This window comes from Balaenoptera borealis (assembly GCF_965194805.1).
Source record: "Balaenoptera borealis genome assembly, chromosome: 8".
NCBI classification, from domain to species: domain Eukaryota; kingdom Metazoa; phylum Chordata; class Mammalia; order Artiodactyla; family Balaenopteridae; genus Balaenoptera; species Balaenoptera borealis.
This window is the reverse complement of record NC_138865.1, coordinates 43,041,285-43,054,116: the sequence shown is the minus strand read 5'-3', so window position 1 is coordinate 43,054,116 and position 12,832 is coordinate 43,041,285. Positions and strand designations below refer to the sequence as shown.

Sequence of the window (12,832 nt, the reverse complement as noted above, 5' to 3'; positions counted from 1 at the left end):
TGCCCTAATCTCTCAGCTCTTCCACAACGTGGCCTCAGATCTCATAGCACAAAGTCATCTCTCCCTCATTTGAACCTTCATGGCATCAGTCGGAAACCCTGTGATGGTGTTTCATAGCCTTTAATTTCATTGTTGGTACTGTATACTATTTGCATGTCTGATTTCCTTTACTAGACTGTAGATTTGAGGGTAGGATTTATGCACAGTCACCTTTGTATCCCACAAAGTGCCCAGCATAGTATCTTGTACACAGTAGATTTTCAATGAACATTTTTCAAATGAATAAGATTCGTGATGGATTTTATCCACGGGATGCCAGCATTTTACCAAATGTTCAGCTGCACTGTGTTAGCCTTATTGCTTATGATTGGTTGAATGTGGCCAAAATGGCACCTTTTTCTAAATTTCCATAAAGGTTAGTATCAGCGCCCTCAGTGCAGCCATTACATCCGTACTAATTAGCTCCAATTAGACTAAGCTAAATTTGTAGTTTTAGCGTTTCGGTATTTGAGGTGGGGAATAATTGTTAATCATTTCCAAGCAAAATCAGATTCAGAAATCATGACTCCCTTTTATAAAGATTTAAAAAGAGTAAAGGGAACTTTAATTTTTCTGTAGCACTTCAGAGTTTACCAGCTAAGATGTTTACGTTTTGTTAAGAATTGGCCTTTAAAACTATAGTTACCAAAGTATTTCTTTTTCTTCCAAAGTGAGAACTTTTGACCATATATATTTTTTTCTCTTTTTCTTCCTATAGCAAGGATTTAAAGGATTCCAGGTTGCTCTGGACCATCATAATGACCATAAGACATTTATCTATAATAATAGCGAGTTCACCCTTGCTCACGGTTCTGTGGTAATCGCTGCCATTACCAGCTGCACTAACACCAGTAATCCATCTGTGATGTTAGGAGCAGGTAAGTGCCTTTGATGGTCATGTGGACGTGTGGGTGAAAATTTCCCAAGACATGACCCAGGGGCTTAACTGAGTTCTACATATAGTTCCCTGAGCCTTATCCTTTCCAGATGCAGAGATTAATTGGCCCAGAAATGTTTACACAATAAATAATGCTGAATGCAAAGCATTTAAAGTAGTATAGTCTTTAGAATCAACACAGAAAATAAGGAGAAGAGAGGAAAGAAAGATGAATTTCTGGTAAAGCCTAGAATCTTATGTCAGCCTTTGAGGAAAAAAACTGTTTTCATTTCACAGACTGTTTTCTCCATAAAACCCCCGATAGGCCTTTTTGTACAGTAGAATTTAGTCTGTCTTAGATGCATTGTCAAGTGCATCTGAATTAGGGCACAGGGCACTGGTCGATAAAACTTATCTACTTATTATGCAATTCTGTTTAATTATTTAATATTTACATGCAGAGTTTCATTACTCTAATGTCCCTTTAGTTTCCAAATTTTAAAATATCCCTAAGAGTTCCTCTTGTGTCCACAAACAGTTCTTTCTTTATGAATTGGACAAGTGCGTAAGGAGAACCTTCTTTGTCCAGGAATTCATCTATTGCCACCTCAGCTTTGGACAAACCAATTTCCTTAAGATAAGACACCAGCTTGTCTGTAGCTTTTTGTCTCTTTATACCCCTCACTCCTTATTTCTTTCCTACTTTCCTGATATGTCCTAAGTCAGAGCACCCAGTGTCCCTGTAATAAATAGTCTCTGTATTTGCCCAGAGTCAAGTGGCCCAAGAGCCCTTGATCTTCCACTTCAAGAAATATCTGAGGACTAGATTTTTATCTTCTAGGCAGACTGTATTCCTCACCAACAAGTACACAATTCACATACTTTAAGAAGGGGTCCTTCCTATTATTTTTCATCTAAATAAAATATAATTAGAAAGATTGCTTTCCCTCCCAAAATTAAATACTCATTCTATAATATAATCATGAATGGTTCAGGTTTATCTCTTTAAAAAAAAAAAAAAAGGCACAGCTCTTTTTATCTTTTTCTTCATGTCCATGGCTAATTTTGAGTTTACTGAATACATGTAAATGACTTTGGGCCAGCGAGCTTTTGACTTCTGTCAGGCAACAAAAATGGCAGAAAGCACTAACATGAATGGGGCTCTGTCGAGCAGTGCAGGAAGTGCAGACTGAAGCCAGTCTCTTTCCTGAAATGTCCGTGGCACCTAGAGTGGGCAGCCCCACACACCGTGTCTGTGTTTACCATTTCACAGGCTTGTTAGCAAAGAAGGCTGTGGATGCTGGCCTGAACGTGAAGCCTTACATCAAAACTAGCCTATCTCCTGGAAGTGGTGTGGTCACCTACTACCTGCGAGAAAGCGGAGTCATGCCTTACCTGTCTCAGCTTGGGTGAGGGAGAAATCTCTTACACCATTGCTTTTGTTTTATTGTATTCCACAGGTATTTTGCTAAGTCACCTTGTAACGGATGTAAGCTTATCTGATGGTGTCTAATTGCGTAGTCTTCTGTCAGATGGTAAACAGACAAACCCTCACATTCCGACAGAGCAGGGCCCTCCTGTACAGTTGTACTGGTTGTTCATCAGACAAGGGTGTCTGTGAAGAGAGCAGGGGCTGATATCAAGCCCGTGCTCTGCTGTAGCGCTGCACTCCTGGGGCAGGGGGCGTCTTTTCTCAGTTGCATGAAGGTGTGCTACGGGCTAGTGTTGGCTCTGCAACTGAATCTGCCCTTTGGTATGAAAATAATGATTTCCCATGCCTAAAAATGTTCTGATTCCTTGAAGTCAATTAGTTATTTGTTGCCAAATACAGTTTCTCCAATTAATCCACTATTCCTAATTTGGATGACAAAGATTTTTGTCATGTGCCTCATAAAAGTCAGAAGTCCTTGGGATTATATAATAAGAGTAGTGAATAAAGACATCAAATGGCATATCTGATTTCAACTTTTAAAAATTCCAGATCATTCAGATAGACTCCTTATAATTTTCTTATAAATTTAAAAAGTAAGTTACTTATAAAAGTAAATTATATGGAACAGAATAGAGACCAAAAATAACCCATACAGCTAGGGTCATTAATCTTCAACAAAGAAGGTGAGAATATGCAACGCAGAAAAGACAGTCTCTTCAGCAAGTGATGTTGGGAAAGCTGGACAGCCTCATGTAAATCAATAAAATTAGAATACTGTCTCACACCATATACAAAAATAAACTCAAAATGTTTTAAAGATCTAAATGTAAGACATGACACCATAAAACTCCTAGAAGAGAACATAGGCAAAACATTCTCTGACATAAATTGTAGCAATATCCCAAGGCAAAAGAAAAGCAAAAATAAACAAATAGGACCTAATCGAACTTAAAAGTTTTTGCACAGCAAAGGAAACCATAAACAAAACGAAAAGACAAGTTACAGAATGGGAGAAAATATTTGCAAATGATGCAACCGACAAGGGATTAATTTCCAAAATATACAATCAGCTCATACATCTCAATATCAAAAACAAACAAACAAACCAACAACCCAATCAAAAGATGGGCAGAAGACCTGAATAGACATTTCTCCAAAGAAGACTTACAGATGGCCAACAGGCACAGGAAAAGATGCTCAACATCACTAACTTTTAGAGGAATGCAAATCAAAACCCAATGAGGTACCACCTCACACCAGTCAGAACGGCTATCGTCAAAAAGTCTACAAATAATAAATGCTGGAGTGGGTGTGGAGAAAAGGGAACCCTCCTACACTGTTGGGAATGTAAATTGGTGTAACCACTATGGAAAACAGTACGGAGGTTCCTTAAAAAACTAAAAATAGAGCTACCATATGATCCAGCAGTCAGTGGAATATATCCAGAAAAGATAGAAACTCTAATTTGAAAAGATACATGCACCCCCATGTTCATACCAGCACTATTTATAATAGCTGAGACATTGAAGCAGCCTAAGTGTCCATCAATAGATGAATGGATAAAGAAGATATATATACACAATAGAATACTAGTCAGCCATAAAAAAGAATGAAATATTGCCATTTGCAGCAACATGGATAGACCTAGAGAATATCGTACTAAGTGAAGTGAGTCAGACAGAGAAAGACAAATATATATTACCACTTGTATGTGGACTCTAAAAAAAATAATACAAATGAATCTATTTACAAAACAGAAACAGACTCGCAGACATAGAAAACAGACTTATGGTTACCAAAGGGGAAAGCAGGGATTGGGGGGAGAGGTGGGATTAAGAGTATGGGGTTAACAGATACACACTACTATATATAAAATAGCTATGGGACTTCCCTGGTGGTCCAGTGGTTAAGACTTCAGGCTTCCACTGCAGGGGCTGCGGGTTTGATCCCTGGTCGGGGAACTAAGATCCCGCGTGCTGCGTGGCGTGGCCAAAAAAAAAATATAGAGAGATAAACAACAAGGATTTCCTGTATAACATAGGGAACACTACTCAATATCTTGTAATAACCTATAGTGCAAAGTAATCTGAAAAAATATGTGTGTGTGTGTTTGTATATGACAATCACCTTGTTGTACACCTTAACATAATATTATAAATCAACTATACTTCAGTTTTTTAAAAAAGTAAATTATAAAAAGGACTCTTAATTGAATGATTTAGAATGGATGAATAGATCAAAATGTTCCCAAGAATGAAAGCTGTATAGAAACAGCCCTGTACTAAACTTACTTAGGTCAGTGGTCTCCAGGAAGTGTGACCAGCAGGTGAGCCCACTGAGAGCCGTTCTCCATCCTGTGCTTCTCTCTCGCACCTAGGTTTGATGTGGTGGGCTACGGCTGCATGACCTGCATTGGCAACAGTGGGCCCTTACCTGACGCTGTGGTAGAAGCCATCACGCAGGTGATTACAGAGGAACTTGTGGGTCTTCAGAGCTGTTGTCATGTTTCATATGATGTGTGATCAAAAGGCTGATAATTTTAAGAAGGTCCAGGGAAGCATGGGATGTGGTTAAGAGTACGGTCTTTGGAGTTGAGCAAAACTTCTTAACTGTATATGTTTGAGCAAGTTAATTAACCTCTGTGTGCCTCAGTTTTCACAACTCTAACTGGAGACAGTAATAGCACCTGTTTCATAGAGCTGTGAGCATTAAGGTGATAGTGGACACGAAGGACTTAGTGCAGCGCCTGGCACACACGTGCTCCATAAACGTGGTTTTGACTGCAGAAGGCGCCAGAATCGTTTGTTCCTGTTGTCCGAAAACTGGTTCCAAGTCAGACAAATGAATGTAAACTAAATTGCATTGGCTTGACTTTTGTCCCATAAATTCTATAGCGTTGAGAAATACTATTTGGTTTGCTTTGCATTAATTATAGAATCCCTGTCAGTCACTGTGGCTTCCTTTAGCTTTCAACTTGCAGTCTTCCCCGCCTGTTCTCAGGCCCCAGCAGCAAAATAACCAGGACGCTGCCTCCTGACCAACCTGTTATTTTCTCATGAGCAGAAACCACTGAATGTGTCTCTCAGCTGCTTTTGACCCAGAGTGTCTCCCACAGGGTCACCCTGTGTGCTCTTCTTCCCAGGGAGAGGACCAGTGAAGGGGAAGCTTAGAGGGAAAACTTTGACAAATGGAGCCTAAACATTCTCTTCTCTTTGCGACCTGCTTTTCCCCTTGCCTCACACAGGGGGACCTTGTTGCTGTTGGAGTACTGTCTGGGAACAGGAATTTTGAAGGGCGAGTCCACCCCAATACCCGGGCCAACTATTTAGCCTCTCCGCCTTTAGTAATAGCGTATGCAATTGCCGGGACCATCAGGATCGACTTTGAGAAAGAGCCACTGGGTAAGATCTTATTTGGGGGGTTACAGTTTTTCCAATGTATTTGAAAACATTACTGGGAGAAAGTTATTGCTTTCCTTAATAAATAATGAAGGCTAGACCCTCCAGAGATCAGAGGAGGAGTCTTTTCTTTATGCCCCAGTACACAGCTAAGACATAACTGAAATAGTTAAACAAGAATTTACTAAAGGGGGAGGGACAACAAAAGGGAAAGAAATACCCAAAGTAATGGAGGTCTTGCCATTCTGGCTTCTTCTCCAGTCCCTTCCTTTCCAGCTCCCGCTTTAATCTAATGATAGGCACTGTTTTAATATCTCCTCTGTAAGAACACGTCCACATAGGTGCAGCTTCTCAAAATTCTGGGGACAGGATGCTTTGTTTCCTTTCCTCTGGTCTCTTTGCTGTACCCTCCTCAACCCATGCTAATAAGCAGATTAGATAATATGAAAATGGTGCCCTGGAATTTACTTTTAGGAAATCATAGCTTTAGACGTACAGTTGGTCCTCATTATTATAGGGATTCCATATTTGCAAATTTGATTACTCATTAAAATGGATTTTAACCCCAAAATCAATGCTCATCACTCTCCCATGGTCACTCACAGATGTGCACGGGGCGGGGGCGGGGAAGGGTGCAGGTGTGAAAACCTTGAGTCCCTCACCGTGCCTGCTCTCAGCTGAGGTCGAACCAGGCAACACTCTGCCTTTTTATTGCAGGTCTTATACTGCAAACAAGTGTCCTGTTCGTGCTCTGTTTCGCACCATGTTTTTCACATTTTTGTGCTTTTTGTTGGTGATTTCACTGTTTAAAATGACCCCCAAGAGTAGTGCTAAAGTGCTGTGTAGCGTTCCTAAGCCCAAGAAGGCTGTGACGGGCCTCGTGTTAGACAGGCTCGCGAGTTCAGTGTGAATGCATCAACAGTATGTATGAAGTAAGGTGTCATGAAACAGAAACACACATAAAACAGGGTTATGTCTTGATCAGTGGACGACAGTGTTGTGGATGGAGGCTCTTGGGAGCCTAACCCGTGTGTCCCCTGGGGGCAATGACTGAGTATTCTCGTAAGTGTGCACGTAGGATTTACAGAACGTAACTACCCTGAACGAGACTTGACTGACTGTATGTGGTGATGAAAATGGGGTATGAGATGAAGTTTTTCTCACTAATAAACATTTTTTTCCCCAGGGGTAAATGCAAAGGGACAACAGGTATTTCTGAGAGATATCTGGCCAACCAGAGACGAGATCCAGGCAGTGGAGCGTCAGTACGTCATCCCTGGGATGTTTAAGGAGGTCTATCAGAAAATAGAGGTGAGGTCCCAGCCCACCTGTGAGGGAAAGCTGCTCTTGTGCATCATCTCTGCCAACCTTGAGGCCAGTGGCGGTGTCAACTATACAAAGTAACGTTTCTTCAGATGATCGGGGAAATGGTTATCCATCATTTTTCTCCTAAGACTCACGTTTTTCCAGACCCCACACTCCCCAGATGTTCCCAGAGTTGGACAAGTGGGCGGCAGCCTCAGTAGGAAAGGCCTCAGCTGTGTGTGGTTCCTGGCCAGCTCTCCACAGCTACCCCCTTCCTCAGGCAGCCTGGGGCATTCATCAGCTATGGTTGAGGACCCCCTGATGTCACTGTAGTGTGTCACTGAGGCATCAAATGGTTGAATGCACCTCTCAGATGTATTTGCATGCTTAAAAAACATAATAAAAATAAAAGCCACTCAGTAGGAAACACCACCCTAACAAACTACCGAAATAAAAAAAAAAAACTTGCTGTGCATTTTACAAATACAGGGAAAATGTATGGGGCTCAGCGTCATTTTCTGAGCCCCTTGGATGTTACCCCTTTCCCTAGTCTCTGACAGGCAGACCCAAGGGCTTCAGCTTCGGGCTGGTGGTTTGAAACAAGAGGACAGACTGGGGAACAGAGTCACACGGGGGTCATATTCATGCACTGTGAATCCCACAAGCTGCTCATTGGGAAATGGTACAAGGGAGTCTGGTAGATATTGGGTTAAATGTATTTCTCCAAAGGCTGAGTCAATGGACATGTAGAGCTAATTCAAGCCCATTTGAATGCATAGCAGCTGTCTTTTACTATCTAATGTCCTTATGACCTGGAGGTCTACTTCCCAGAATCTTCAGAGCATACATAATTTCCCCTGGGGTACAATCTGGATTATTATTTCATAAATTATATTTATAAGTATATGTATTAGTTATCTATTGCTCTGCAACAAATTATCCCCACACTTAGTGAGTTAAAAGAGCAAGCATTTTTTTTTATCTTACAGTTTCCATGGGTCAGAAATGGAGGTGTGGCTTAACAGGGTGTGTGTGCCTTCACAAGGCCCCAGTCAAGGTGTCATCTGGGGCTGCAGTCCCACCTGAAGACTCAGCTGGGGGAGGATCCATTTCTAAGACCACTCATGTGGTTGTTGGCAGGATAAAGGACCTCACATGCTGTGGGTGAAGGTCTCAGCTCCTCACTGACTGTCAGCTAGAGGCTACCCTCAGTGCCTTACTAGTGGGTCTCTTCACAGAATGGTAGCTGGCCTCCATCAGAGCAAGTAAGCAAGCAAGCAAAAGAGGGTAAGAGGGTGAAAGTGACAGAAGGCAGAGTCTCTTGATAACCTAATCCTGGAGGTGAGTCACTAGGCTCAGCCCTTACTCAGCAGGAGGGGATCACTTAGGGGTGTGAATCCTAGAAGGCAGGTCCGTGGGGGCCATTCCAGAGGCTGCCTATCACAGAGCACATGTATTTTTAAATTACTTAGCATGGTGTTGTCTTAGTATAGAGGAACTCTGTTGTGTGACCATTTAGAATAAGAATGGATTTTCCTGTGCTCTTGGCTTGAATATATGTTTGTGTTTGCGTGTTCAATTTTCCTTAGGATGGGCTGTGATTACATCGCCTTTCCTTGTTTTCTTTTTTTCCCAAGACTGTGAATGAGAGCTGGAATGCCTTAGCAGCCCCGTCAGATGAGCTATATTACTGGAATCCCAAATCTACATACATCAAGTCACCACCATTCTTTGAAGACCTGGTAGGACTTTTTATTTCTTAACAAAATGAGTTCTTCAAAAAGTTTCTTGCCTTGTAAAATCTACTTGACTACCCAATACCCCTGCTTTGACTACCCCTTTCATTAAAACCTTTACAAACCCGAGCAGATAATACTGGGGAGAGTTTGGGGAAGCTGAGTTACTTGGCTGGAGTGGGCCTACAGCTTCTCTGTCCAAGGCTTCTGTGTGGCTGTGTAGAGACCCCCTGGTGATCAAGTACCGCCTGGACAAAGATTCAGTAAAGTCTGAGGGACTGTCCAGGAGAACGTCCCCTGGGACCTGCCGTATTCAAACCTTATACCCATAAAAACAAGGGAAATCTTCTCTGAAACTGATGATCAAGGAGTCTGCACTGCCCTGGGTGGGACGGGGAGGACTCCTGCTGTCCTCAGCATCTGAGGCCTTCTCTGGATGTGGAGAAAGAGAATGTCATTTACAGCACCATCCCTGTTGCTTTTGAGGGGATAGTGCCAATACTTCACCTCCCTTCAAGAGTGAGATAGGAATATTTTGCATAAATTCACCTCACTTTTCTAAACACCCCTGATAAAACCAATAAAACTAGAATTTTCTATGCGCTGATATAGGGCTGTCATCTGGTTCAGGTCCATGGACCGCTACTGTTGGGGTTCCCCCTGGTGACATGTTGGAGAAAACCTGGGCAAACACTGACTTACTGTGTTCTTTGGTAGACTCTGGATCCTCAGCCCCCTAAATCTATAGTGGATGCCTACGTGCTGTTAAATTTGGGAGATTCAGTAACAACGGACCACATCTCTCCGGCCGGAAATATTGCAAGAAATAGCCCTGCTGCTCGCTACTTAACTAACAGAGGGTAAGTAATGAATAAGGGGAGGGAGACCTGAAGGCAGAAATGGAGAGAGTGAGGCCAGTAGTGCTCTTTTCATGAGGTCTCCTTGGAGTCAGACTTTGGTTTTTCACTGAACCCTGGGGCTTGAAAACCAACTGCTCTTTCTGTTTGCTGCTTCGAAGCTTCCCTGGGAGAATCCATCAGCACGTGAACCCCAGCGGGGATGAGGGCCTTCTTTTTGAGCAGGTGTACTCATTAGACTCAGCTGTCATCCCTACCCCCCCAGCGTGGCTGATTGTTAAAGTACAAGGCTCTGCTCTCCACCTGTGGCAGAGCCTGGTTACCCTTGAAGCACTGGACAGGGATAGAACTGGAAATGCATTGATATTTCCTGCTTGAGAGACATATTCTTTACAGAGATCCACTTCAAGGATTTGCAGTTTACGCATCCATTCAGCAATCCTTCAGTCACATACCGATTTTAACAGGCATTACACCAGTATTATCCACTGTTATTTAATATACCACTATCAATCAATGTCGGTCCCAAATGGGACTTTCCATGAGAGTCGTCTGGGGAGATCAAAGTTCCTGGTTCCCGTCCCCACCTCCTGAATCAGCTTCTTCAGGGATGGGGCCCAGAGCCAATTTGAGGAACAAAATTCAACACCTTTTTTTTCCCCAGTGGGAGAGGACAACTGCCTTGCCCCTAATCTCACTTGCCTGGTGGCTAACCCATTTTCTTCATGAATTTCCCTTTCTATCCTGCTCACTCATCTCTGCCTTCTCCTAGTGCACCCTATGGGACAGTCTATTCATTCAGACCAAGAGTATTTCATACTCCCCAGAAATGTGAGTGTTGTAAGTTTAAGAAGATAGCCCACATCTAGAGGAGGTGATGCACAGTGGTCTGTGTCCAGATTTTTCTTTAACGCAGGGCAACTACTTTTTAAAATGTATGGGAACTGCCTATACACAGATACATATTGTGAGATTTTAAAGGGATATGATTCTGCTTTGAGTGGGAGACACAAGTCCATCAGCAAGTAGAAAAGGGCAGGTGATATTCAAGATGGGTCAGTGAGTCCCTGCTTTTCCACTCACCCACACTGCTTGGGACACACTGCCCACCACCTTGTTCATTGAATGTTCCAAGCAAGGCCAAGTACCCTTCTGCCTGAGAGTCTTTGGTTGAGCTGGCTGTTTTTTCCTCTTGGATGCCCTTCCCCAAGATACCCTCTTAGCTAACTCTCTCGCCAAGTTCAAGTCTTCCTCCATGAGTTCACTTCCACCATACTCCTGTTCTCCTTGCCCTGGTCTACCTTTTCTTTTTTCTAAGGTATTAACCACAATCTAGTAACACTTGCATAGGATGCTCTTTAAAAAAATTTCTTTGTCTCCATCTTCTAGAATGTAAGCCCTGCAAAGGCAGAGATCTTAATTGGTTTTGTTCATTGTTCACCCAGAACAGCTCCTGGCACATAGTTGGTGCTCAATAAAAAGTTGTTGAGTGAATGAATGGGAGAAAAGGCTTCTAAGAAGAAACAGAGAAACTAGAGAAACACAAGATTGAGGCTGGAGGAAGAAACTAGAAAATAAGCAGTGACCAACACCTTTTTAGACTGGTGATTATTGATGCTCTAGAGAATTGAATGAAAGGAGATATACCTTCCCATAAAAATGCACATCCACACTTTGGACATAATTTCAAGGGTTCATAGACACACTCACATACTCCTGAAGCCCATTCATAGACTCTCAATCTTCAAATTAGATCTAACTAATAAATCATTAACACACACGCTTCCTAGAATTATAAGAAACAGCCCAGTGAACTCGTCACCATGTTCATTTTAAGATGTTGTTACTCACTTTGCAAAGTGTCCTTTCATTGGGACCCACAGACAAGATTCTTCTTTGATTTTAGGACCACTGATAGCTATTCCTGTCTGCCTCTTTGGCACTGCCTTGATTTTGATCTTATGAAAATTCTAAGTAATGTCGCCAGTTATGTGTCTTTTCATTGCATTGAGCCCCTGGTAACTCGGGGACAAATTTGAACCTACTTCTGTTTAGTTTATAGAATGTATTTTATGTGTCCCCATTCTTGGCTCCACCTGACTGGCCTACCCTGAGTATTCCCTTTGTTTCCTTTGTTTTTTTACCCATTTTTAGTATTTTACCTTTTGTGAAGCTTTATAGGCTACCCTACTGAATCAATAAAATAAATACTCTTATTAAAGTCCCTCCCGATTGCTCTACTCAGATTTATAAGACTGTAGGTTGCTGCTGGGAGCATACTGATTCACCATCTCACCTGCCACCTCTCACTCTGCCCTCACTTGAAGCTATGGGAACAGCTTTTCTGCCTTGGAGAATAATACTTAGCAGACTTAGGGTTTCCCTGGTGGTACAGTGGTTAAGAATCCACCTGCCAATGCAGGGGACACGGGTTCAAGCCCTGGTCCAGGAAGATCCCACATGCTGCGGAGCAACTAAGCCCATGCACCACAACTACTGAGCCGGCGCTCTAGAGCCCGCGAGCCACAACTACTGAAGCCTGTGTGCCACAACTACTGAAGCCCGCGTGCCTAGAGCCCGTGCTCCGCAACAAGAGAACCCACTGCAGTGAGAAGCCCGCGCACTGCAATGAAGAGTAGCCCCCGCTCGCCTAACTAGAGAAAAGCCCACACACAGCAATGAAGACCCAATGCAGCCAAAAAAAAAAAAAAAATACTTAGCAGACTTAGAGAAACACCTAGGTTTGTGGGTTTTCTCTTTTCTTGGGGTAAGCCAAGTGTAATCGTCTCTCAGTTCACTAAACCAGCTCCTCTCCTGCTTTCGTTATCAGCTTGACTCCACGAGAATTCAACTCCTACGGCTCCCGCCGAGGTAATGACGCCATCATGGCACGGGGGACATTTGCCAATATCCGCTTATTAAACAAATTCTTGAACAAGCAGGCACCGCAGACTATCTACCTGCCTACTGGCGAAATTGTGAGTATTGTGTCTTCTACTTCATTAAGAAGCCAGAGTTTCTCAGGCTCTGGGTGGTTGGATGTTTGCACCATCACTTTCCTTTTGGTCTTATTTTTATTTCACAGCTCATCCTACCTCTTGCTTTGTACAGTCCCTCTTGCCAGGTGTCCATGTATATAGCGTTCATCCCTGATGGAGAGGCCCTTTAAACTGGGAAACCTTTTGCTG

The 12,832-nt window shown here is 42.7% G+C and overlaps 1 protein-coding gene across 1 annotated transcript in view; it reads left to right on the top strand.

Annotated features, from left to right (window-relative positions):
• ACO1 (aconitase 1) overlaps window positions 1-12,832 on the top strand; it is a 59,094-nt gene that overhangs the window by 36,819 nt on the left and 9,443 nt on the right. Inside the window, exons 11-18 of the mRNA XM_082402426.1 lie at window positions 758-917; window positions 2,190-2,325; window positions 4,726-4,810; window positions 5,593-5,749; window positions 6,933-7,057; window positions 8,689-8,793; window positions 9,505-9,647; window positions 12,475-12,622. Of these exons, the coding sequence (XP_082258552.1) occupies window positions 758-917; window positions 2,190-2,325; window positions 4,726-4,810; window positions 5,593-5,749; window positions 6,933-7,057; window positions 8,689-8,793; window positions 9,505-9,647; window positions 12,475-12,622 (1,059 nt within the window). The remainder of the gene's footprint in view (window positions 1-757; window positions 918-2,189; window positions 2,326-4,725; window positions 4,811-5,592; window positions 5,750-6,932; window positions 7,058-8,688; window positions 8,794-9,504; window positions 9,648-12,474; window positions 12,623-12,832) is intronic.